General features: G+C 40.4%; 1 protein-coding gene across 1 annotated transcript; it reads right to left on the bottom strand.

Annotated features, from left to right (window-relative positions):
• Positions 1 to 8,933: 8,933 nt before the first annotated feature.
• On the bottom strand, positions 8,934 to 10,301 carry LOC104093591 (gibberellin 2-beta-dioxygenase 1-like). Its single transcript, XM_070181447.1, has 3 exons — positions 9,772 to 10,301; positions 9,336 to 9,684; positions 8,934 to 9,244 (listed from the first exon to the last, which is right to left on the bottom strand). Exons 1-3 carry the CDS (start codon positions 10,170 to 10,172, stop codon positions 8,996 to 8,998), a joined length of 999 nt encoding a protein of 332 aa, XP_070037548.1. The 5' UTR covers positions 10,173 to 10,301; the 3' UTR covers positions 8,934 to 8,995.
• Positions 10,302 to 10,827: the final 526 nt, after the last annotated feature.

The raw sequence follows: 10,827 nt of genomic DNA, 5'->3' as shown, positions 1-10,827 counted from the left end.
AGGTCTGAATAAAATAAAGCTGTCTGAAAACAAACACACATTAAAATAAAGTAAACGTGGACTTCAGAACTGCGGACGCAGTGCAGTTATACCTCAAGTCTCCTCTGGTAGCTGAAATCCGAGCAAATCTATGGTGCGCCTCTAGGACCAACTCCGAAATCTGCACAAGAAGTGCAGAGTGTAGTATCAGTACAACCGACCCCATGTACTGGTAACTGCTGAGCCTAACCTCGACGAAGTAGTGACGAGGCTAAGGCGGGTCACTTACATTAATGTGTATGCAATATTAGTAACAACAACAAATAATAGAAATAAATCAGGTAACTTATTTATAATAGTTGAAACCAACTCAACAATCATAACCAATTAATATTTCAACCAATTTCCGTTGCTGCGTGCAAAACACTCCCACAATATATTTATTTCCAATCCTCCAATATTTATTTTAATCAAGTATATATATAGACTTTTAAATAAGTCTGTTGCGGCGTGCAATTCGATCCCCTAATATAGACTTTTTAATAAGTCTATTGCGGCGTGCAACCCGATCCCCCAATATGGACTTTTAATAAGTCTGTTACGGCGTGCAACCCGATCCCCCAATATGGACTTTTAATAAGTCTGTTGCGGCGTGCAACCCGATCCCCCAATATGTTCATTTCAATCAATTATGTTGTGGCGTGCAACCCGCTCCTCTAATATATCCATTACCAATTCTTATAGAAGAATTGCCCCAATAAATACAACAATTAATATAAAATCTTTAAGACAACACGCATACAATAATTATGATTTATTTATGAACAAACAAGGGCAATTAGCAATTAATTGTAAAAATCGTGGAGAAAATAGATAGTTTAATATTTAGTATGCTAAATGTGAGATAACAATTAAGACACATAAATCAAATAGCATGTAACAATTATTGCAAGAATTCAAGGATTAATATTTGACAAAGAATAGGAGAGAAATAATTATTATAACAATTAATTAGTATCTTAGAACAATTTATGATTTTTAAATAATTATGCAAATAATTAATTTGACGACGTATAGACACTCGTCCCCCTGTCTATACGTCGTTCACATGCATTTCACATAGCAAATAATTTAAGGGTTCTATTTTCTCAAGTCAAGATTAACCACGACACTTACCCCGCTTTGCAAATTTTCAATCAATTACTCGACCACAACTTTTTCCTTTGAATTTGTATCTAAAAGCATCAAATCTATTCACAAACAATTCGATATACTCAATACGAATCATAGAAATTAATTCCATATGAATTTACTAATTTTTCGGATAAAAATCCGAAATTCATTTAAATATTCGACAGTGGGACCCACATCTCAAATCCCAGAAAAACTCACAAAATTCGAACACCCGTTCTGCTACGAGTTCAACCATACAAAAATTATCTAATTCCGAAGTCAAATGGACCTTCAAAACTTAAATTTTCATTTTTGGAATATTTTATAAAAATCTGATTTTTCCTCCATAAATTCACGGATTCATGATGTAAATGAGTATGGAATCATGAAATATAATCAATATAGGATAAGTAACACTTACCCCAATATTTTCCCGTAAAAATTGCCCAAGAATCGCCTTACCCGAGCTCAAAAATGAAAAATGGTTGAAAATGGGACGAATCCCATTTTCGAGAACTTAAGTTCTGTTTCTCGGATTTTACCTTATGCGATCGCGTACAATGCTTCGCGATCGCGAAGCACATTTTTGGCTGCCCAGCTTTTTGCTCTTTGCGAACGCGATGCTTTGACTCACAGACTTACGCGATCGCGAACATCCTCACGCGATCGCGATGAGTAAAGCGCGCGGCTCAGCTTTAGCCTCTTTAACTCTACGTGAACGCGACCTTGTCCACGCGTTCGCGAAGCACCACTTCACACCCATACGCGATCGCATCCTCAAATTTGCGAACACAAAGAACAACTTTGGATGGCCTCTCAGATTGCCTTATGCGATCGCGAACGACCTCACGCGATCGCGATGAGTAAAATTTCTACAACAAAACACCAGAAATCTGCCATCTTCCTTAAGTCCAAAATGGCCCGTTGAGCATCCGAAATTCACCCGAGCCCTCGAAGCTCCAAACCAACCATGCACACAAGTTCTAAAATATCATAGAACTTGCTCGCGCGATCAAATCGCCAAAATAACACTTAGAACTACGAATTGAACACCAAATCAAAGGAAATTTTTAAGAAAACTTTAAAACTTATATTTTTACAACCGGACGTCCGAATCATGTCAAATCAACTCCGTTTCTCACCAACTTCGGCAGACAAGTCACAAATATTATAGTGGACCTATACCGGGATTCGAAACCAAAATACGGACCCGGTGTCAATAAATCCAACATCAGTAACTTCTTAAAAATCATTAAGCTTTCAAACTTTTAATGTTTCATCAAAATTTCATATCTCGGGCTAGGGACCTCGGAATTCGATTCCGGGCATACGCCCAAGTCCCAAATCATGATACGGACCTACAAAACTGTCAAAACACTGATCTGAGTCCGTTTGCTCAAAAGTTGACCAAAGTCAACTCAGTTGAGTTTTAAAGCTCTATTTCACATTTTAATCTATTTTTCATATAAAAACTTTTTGAAAAATTGTACGGACTGTGCACGCAAGTCGATGAGTGATAAATAGTACCTTTTGAGGCCTTAAAATACAGAATTTATTATCAAATTTAAAGATAACATTTTGGGTCATCACACCTGAAAGTTGTCTTAAGAATATCTGAATCCCAAATCTTCAGCTGGTGATACTCGAACCTCAAATCAATCTTGGAGAACACCCTTGCTCCGTGAAGCTGGTCAAATAAATAATCAATACGAGGCAAATGATACTTGTTCTTGACTGTGACCTTGTTCAACTGCCTGTAATCAATGCACATCCTCATGGAACCATCCTTCTTCTTTACAAATAGAACTGGTGCACCCCAAGGTGACACATTAGGCCGAATAAACCCCTTATCAAGGAGTTCCTGAAGCTGTTTCTTTAACTCCTTCAACTCCGCCGGTGCCATACAATACGGTGGAATAGAAATGGGCTGAGTGCCCAGCACCAAATCAATACCGAAGTCAATATCCCTATCAGGCGGCATGCCTGGCAGGTCTGTAGGAAACACATCCGAAAAATCACGTACCACCGGAACAGAATCAATGGTAGGAGTCTCTGCACTAACATCCCTCACAAACGCCAAATAAGATAGGCAACCTTTCTCAACCATACACCGAGCCTTCAAATATGAAATCACCCTACTAGGTATATAATCTATAGAACCGCTCCACTCAACCCTCAGAAATCCCGGCATCGCCAATGTAATGATCTTTGCGTGACAATCTAGAACAACATGACATGGAGATAACCAATCCATACCTAATATCACATCAAAGTCAACCATACTGAGCAGCAAAAGGTCTACTCGGGTCTCCAGACCCCCAATAGACACCACACATGACCGATACACGTGGTCCACAACAATAGTATCGCCTACCGAAGTAGATACATGAACAAATGAGACTAGAGACTCATGAGGCATATCCAGAAAATGAGCGAAATACGAGGAATATATGAATAATGGAACCAGGGTCAAATAATATAGAGGCATCTCTATGACAAATTGAGACAATACCTGTAATCACAACATCTGAAGTAATAACATCTGGTCTGGCAGGGAGGGCATAGAAACGGGCCTGGCCACCTCCTGATCTGCCTCCCCTCTAGGGCGACCCCTAGCTGACTGACCTCCACCCCGAGCTGACTAGGCGGGTGGTGAAGTAACTGGTGCTGAAGTCGAAGGATGACTCCTCTGATGAGATAAACTTCCATGACGACGAGGACACTGACTCCACATATGCCCAAACTCCCCACACTCAAAACAATTCCCTGGTGCTGGTGGCGGGGACTGAAGGGAGCCTCGAGCATCGGGATAACTGGTAGAAGAACCTGGCATAGAGGAGCCCTGAACTGATGGAGTACGAGACGAACTCTGGGCTGGAAGGGCACTGAGTGATGAGTGGCCCTGATGAGAACTGTGAGAACCATGGCTCGATGATGCACCACGGTGAACTGGTCAGGCTGGCTGAGCATGCCTGAATGGACGCCCTCTACCGTGCTGGAGCTGACCCCCATAAGGAGCACCACTAAATCCTCCCAGTCCTTGAGGCCTCTTGGCCTCCCTCTCAATCCTCTCCTGACCGCGAACCATCTCAATCTGCCGAGCAATGTCGACAACCTCATCAAAAGTAGTACCGGACACCCTCTCTCTGGTCATAAGCAACCGCAGCTGAAAAGTGAGACCATTTATAAACCTCATGATCCTATCCCTTTATGTGGGAACCAACCAGATAGCATGATGGGCCAACTCCGAGAATCGTATCTCATATTGCGTCACAGACATATCACCCTGACGAAGCTGCTCAAACTGTCTGCGTAGCTCCTCTCTGCGGGACTGAGGTACAAACTTCTCCAAAAAGACTACGGAGAACTGCTGCCAAGTAAGGGGTGCTGCGCCAACAGGTCTACGCCTCTCGTAAATCTCCCACCATCTGATTGCAGCCCCAGAAAACTGAAAAGTAGTGAATGAGACCCCACAAGTCTCCAGAATACCAGCTGTACGGAGTATCCTCCGACACCTGTCCAAGAAGTCCTGAGCATCCTCTCTTTATGTTCCACTGAAAGGTGGAGGCTGGAGTCTCCCAAACCTCTCCAATCTATGCTGATCATCCTCAGGCATAGCAGGAACCACATAGTGCCGAGCAGCTGCAACCGGCTGGGCTGGTGGTGCCCCCGGTGTCTAGAGTCCCTGAACAACCTGCTTGGGTGTGCGAGCGGTGGGAGTCTAAGTGCCTCCCCCGGCCTAAGAAGTGGCTACGGCCATCGAGATAAAGACCGCCTGAGGAAGGCCGGTACACGCTGTCAGAATCTAAGCTAGGGTTTCGTGAAGGCCTGGAATCACAATAGGCACAGGTGGTGCCTGAGCTGGTGCATCAAAAACTGGAATCTGATCCTGATCTGGGCAACTGGTGGGTCTGCAGGTACTGCCCCAACTGATGTGCGGGCTATACCTCTACCACTACCGCGGCCTCTACCGTGACCTCGGCCTCTCGCGGCCCTGGCTGGTAGTACTGGTAGCTGTCCATCCTGACCGGTAGTATGAGTCCTCACCATCTGTGAGAGAATGAAACAACAGAAGTTTAGTTACCAGAATCAACAGATTCGCACGACAAGAATTCAAGAATGTGAGATTTCCTAAAGGTTTTGTAGTCTCTCGAAGATAAGTACAGACATCTCTGTACCGATCCGCAAAACTCTACTAAACCCGCTCATGACTCGTGAGACCTATGTAACCTAGGCTCTGATAACAACTTGTCAGGACCCTAGACTCAAACCTGTCGTGATGGCACCTATCGATGGTACTAGGCCAGCTGACTCCCACAATATTACAACAATTCATTCAAAGATATGCCAAAAGACATCTTGTATAGCAGAATTTCATAAAAGAAACAAGGGTTGAACTCAAAAATAAAAATGCGGAATGAAAAGCCCCAAACATCGAGGTGTCACTGAGTCATGAGCAACTACTAAAAACTGGTCCGACAACAATAAGACTAACATAGTCTGGGAAAAATCCAAAATACAACTAAGGGGAAGATAAAGAAGAAGAAAACAAGGCTGCGATCGCCGGGCAGCTATGTTGCTAACTCCAATGATCAGCTATAAGAATATCAACAGCCGCTACCGTGACCAAAAATACCTGGATCTGCACACAAGATGCAGGGAGTAACGTGAGTACACCAACTCAGTAAGCAACAAAAGTAAATAAAGGCTGAGAAGTAGTGACGAGCTAAATGCAAGTACCGTTCATATCACAAGAATTTAGTAAAGTGCGGCATGCTATGCAACCAGAGTTTAAGTCAAATCAGTTTGTTTAAATCAAGTTCAAGTAAGACAATCAGAAATATCTTTCAACAGTTCTCAAACAAGGACTCAAAGAAACTATGAGTATGGATGATGAAATCATGTAGTGCCTCCTGGGCTAACATCACTCAGTCCTCCCAATCACTCCAACCTCACAATCACTCAAGCCTCACAATCACTCAGCACTCGCACTCAGTACATACCTGCGCTCACTGAGGGTGTTCAGACTCCGGAGGGGCTCCTACAGCCCAAGTGCTATAATCTGCACGGACAACTCACGTGCTACACGTACAACTCACGTGCTATAATATCATATCAAAATCCGAGCGAATCTCTACTCCGCAATACCCTTGCCTCTCGAATCGGCCTCCGAGTGTCCCGAATCTAACCAGTACAATACCATTATTATATGCTAAAGGAATTAATTCCACAAGAAAACTACTAAATTAGACTCAAAACCCGAAATCGACTCAAATCCGACTCCCCGAGCCCACGTCTCGAAATCCGACAAAAGTCACAAAACACGAAAGCTCATTCACTCATGAGTCTAACCATACGAACGTCATCAAAATCCGACATCATTTGGTCCCTCAAATCCTCAAATTACACTCCAAAATCCCAAGCCCTAACCCCCAATTTTTACTTCAAAATCCCATTAATTAGATGAGAAATCAACCGGAAAGCACCATAGCTAGGAGTATTAGAGCTCAAGCAACTTACCTCTGTGAAAACCCTTGAATCCCCTTCAAAAATCACCCCAAAATCTCCAAAGTCCGAGTTAAAAATGGTGGAAATGAGCAAAAATCATGAAGTCCTCTTTTTATACTTTCTGCCCAGCAAAACCGCACCTGCGATCCAATATCCGCACCTGCGGAGCCGCTTCTGCGGTTGGGAACTCCACTTCTGCGGAAACTCACTTAACGCACTGGCCCCGCACCTGCGTCCCAGGTCTCGTACCTGCGCATTTCTCTCCGCTTCTGCGGAAACAGCCAAACTCCTCTCTTTCGCATTTGCGTCTCAGCCTCGCATCTGCAGGCTCACAGATGCGTCCCCCTTCTCGCACCTGCGATTCCAATCCAACCCAACATTGCCTGCATCTGCGACTTCCTAAGCGCTTCTGCGGGGCCGCACCTGCGGGCCTCTCACCGCAGGTGCGAAAACACCAAAATACTAGAAAAATATCTGCCGCTTAAGTCCAAAACTTTTTTCCGTTGAGCATCCGAAATCACCCCGAGCCTCTCGGGACCTCAACCAAGCATACCAACAAGTCATATATCAACATACGAACTTAGACGAGCTTTCGAATCACTCAAAACAACATCAAAATACCAAATTACCCTCGGATTCAAGCCTAAGAACTTCTAAACTTTCAAATCCCACCAACGATGCTGAAACCCGCTAAACCACATCCGAATGATCTCAAATTTTACACACAAGCTAAAAATAATACCACAAACCTATTCCAACTTTCGAAATTCCATTCTGATCCCGATATCAAAATTTTCACTGCCGACCGAAATCGTCAAATTTTCAACTTTCGCCAATTCAAGCCTAATTCTACTACGGACCTCCAAATCACATTCCGAACGCGCTACTAAGCCCAAAATCACCTAACGGAGCTAACAGAACCATCAAAATTCAAATCCGATATCGTTTACATATAAGTCAATATTCGATTGACTTTTCCAACTTAAGCTTCTACTTTAGAGACTAAGTGTCTCAATTTACTCCGAAACCACCCCGGACCCAAATCAACTAACTTGATATATCATAATATAGCTGAAAAGCATAAAAGGAAGCAGAAATGGGGAAAACAGGGCTATAACTCTCGAAACGACCGTCCGGGTCGTTACAATACTACTATTACATAATACATCTGCATAAAGAGAAAAATCAAAAAATAGTGTACCGCATATTAATATAATAATATATTTCAAGATATTGTACTATAATACTATTATATAAAACAAACTCATAAAGAAAAAATCAAAATAATTATATAATACACATGCACAAAGAAAAATTTAAAAAATTTAAGATACTGCACTATTTTACTATTACTAAAGAAAAATCAAATAGTGTACCAATTAAATGTAGCTAATACAACCAAAAAAGGTTCCAACTAACATATGATACCAGTATAGTATATAGTTATACCAACAGGGTATACAGTTATACGCAAAGAGTTTAAAAAAGATTTTTTTTAATTTAATTATTAAACTGAAATAATATCAATTGTCACATAATCTAATTAACTCAATTTTGTGCGTCATCGATTATACTAAAATTTAGATATGTTATTTTGCCTTCGGCTTAATCACTTCCGTTGAATACGAGTTCTATTAAAAAGGCCGTGATGACAACTCCTTTTTTTAGGCAAAGATAGATGGACAAGTAATTAATTTTGGTGGAATAGGTATGTATTGTAATTATTTTTAAAATGGGTATAAAAGGGTAATCATTTTGACTTGAGTAGGTAGTTAGTATAAAAGGAATTGCTATTATTAGGAGAATATGAAGAGAAAATGAATTGATGTAGTAAAAGGAAGAAAGAGAAAATGGAGAGAAAAAAAAACAAGGAACATATAAGCCAGCTTTAACTATAAAATTAGAGGAAGAATGATAAGTAGGTCGGGTAATTAATATTGGTGGGGTTGGTGGATATTGTAACTATTTTCAAAATGGTTAAAAGAGGTAAATATTTTAGTTTTGTGGGTATATAGTGTAGTTCCCTCTTTTAAATAGTCCCTTTTCATTATATATTGGATAGACTAAACGTAGCAAATTCGGATGCGTACGATACGAACACGTTTCATCTTTGGCACAAATTACTGGTAGTTTCAAGAGTACTGGTTGTTGATAATTATTGCCTTGAGCTTCTATTACGTATAAACACAAGACTACAGAAGTTTGAGAGAATGAAACAAAGCAAAAAGAAGAATGAGAAGATAAAAGAGAAAATTTAGAAGAAAGTTTTCAATATATGGAAAATGCAATTAACTACCTTTAGACCAACAGGGTGGGTCTTACATAAGGAAAAATATTATTTGGCTGCAATTTTCTCAAATAGGACCAACCTATTATCGGCCAGTCTAGTTTTGTATGCAGATTTTTTGTATTCAAACCACGTAAACTCTTCGTATAAGCTTTCTTCCCCTTCCATTAGTGATGCCAAAGGTGCTATCTTTTCACTCAATGGCGGCCCTCCAAAATATATCATTGATAGCCTTGATTTTACACTATTGGCCAAAACCCTGTGCCTTACACTCTTAAACCTCCCATTAGTCATCACCTGCACTCAAAATACATTTCAGTTACTTATATTGTACTAAAGAAGAAGCTACTAAAAGACCAAAACAACATTGGTTAGTGCTTGTGTGTACCTGCAATGAGTCACCAACATTTACAAAGAAGGTATTTGGATCAGGTGGGACAGAAATCCAGCGGCCATTTTTGAGTAATATTTGAAGTCCGGAAGTGTTGTTGGATCTCAATACTGATATGATTTGTGGGTCAGTATGCTCTCCAAATCCAATCAAATTATTGTCACTGAATTGTTGAATCTCAGGACAAGGGGGATAGTGATTGAGCCTGAAAACAGAGTCACTCTTTTCGTCCATTAGAAGTTTACTGAAAACGTTCCTAGGATGAATATTTAATCCTTCTGCTAACATTTCAAGAATTTCACACGCCATTTTCTTCACTGCTGACACATAATCATTTACTGCAGCCCTGCAATAACAATGAAAGATTTAAGAAGAGATAAATGTATATAGCCATTATATATGATGTGCTCTGTTACTACGGATTATATTTTACCGAATTGTTTCTGGGTTTACACCTAATATAGATGCAAACTTGTGGTAGTTGAATTCAGAGTTAGTTGACAGGAGAATGTATTCGACCCAACCAACATCGCCATTGGGTCCAATCTTCTTGTTTCCATAGCCAAAAGGATCAGCTGGCCCAGCTTTTTGTTTCTCAGAAAGGGGAGAGGAGAAGAATTTGATGGCTTCAGATTCAAGTTTAGTTATGAATTCCGTAGGGACGCTATGGTTAATGACTTTGAAGAATCCAAATTCTTCACAGGCCTTAACAATAAGGTTTTTTGAGTCAGGTTTAGAGAGGTCTATCAATGGAACACCACTGCAGAATGAGGATGATTTGCAGTTTTTTACTATGGGGAAATGGTCAATGCCAGGTTTAGTTAAGACCACCATAGTTGCTTGATGAAGTTTACAATGATAGAATTACAAAGAAATGTGGAACGATCTAAACTTTCTGAAGGGTATTATTTTTCTAAGACAAATATTTGCTGTATTTCTTGTTTTCGTTACATGAGCTACATGTAGTAATGAACACTTGGATGTGCAAGTTAAGCCCTTCTTCGCTATTTAAGTAGAATTTTCCGAATCCAATACCACCCCCCCCCCCCCCCCCAAAAAAAAAAAAAAAAGATTCCTTCACCCTATCCCCCAAAAATGATTAGACAAAAGGAATGGCTGCTTCAACCAATAGTATCTCTGTGATACATAATTGTACAGTAAGGTTAAGATAATTTGACATTTATGCTATATCAGTGATGGAAAAATGAATGTCAAATTAGTAGCTGAAAGTTTGTTTGATTAAGAAAAAATCACAAAGATGTCTTATACTTGAATAGTTAACGAGTTTGAATTATTGATAGTGGTGAAAGTTGTTTAGGAATAAATTAATAATGTCATATTGTTATAACTTCAAAATAAAAAGTGTCATAAAAATTACTCACAATCAAGGGAGGAACACCTTAATAACTAGCAGTGTACTTTCCACCTAGATCGAAGCAACGTATAGGAATCAGTTACTAGTAAATTCGATAACTTTAATTAAAAAGAG

The sequence above is a fragment of the Nicotiana tomentosiformis genome, chromosome 7 (genome assembly GCF_000390325.3).
Source record: "Nicotiana tomentosiformis chromosome 7, ASM39032v3, whole genome shotgun sequence".
In the NCBI taxonomy this organism is placed as follows: domain Eukaryota; kingdom Viridiplantae; phylum Streptophyta; class Magnoliopsida; order Solanales; family Solanaceae; genus Nicotiana; species Nicotiana tomentosiformis.
The sequence above is the reverse complement of the archived record's forward strand: the minus strand, read 5'-3'. Positions and strand labels throughout refer to the sequence as shown.

What these genes read in the sequence shown, in the direction of transcription:
- LOC104093591 (XM_070181447.1), bottom strand. Translation starts at nt 10,172, where the DNA reads ATGGTGGTCTTAACTAAACCTGGCATTGACCATTTCCCCATAGTAAAA. An exon ending in GTAAACCCAGAAACAATTCG is followed by an intron (nt 9,685 to 9,771) that starts GTAAAATATAAT and finishes TTGTTATTGCAG; the next exon opens with GGCTGCAGTAAATGATTATG. An exon ending in ATGTTGGTGACTCATTGCAG is followed by an intron (nt 9,245 to 9,335) that starts GTACACACAAGC and finishes TTTTGAGTGCAG; the next exon opens with GTGATGACTAATGGGAGGTT.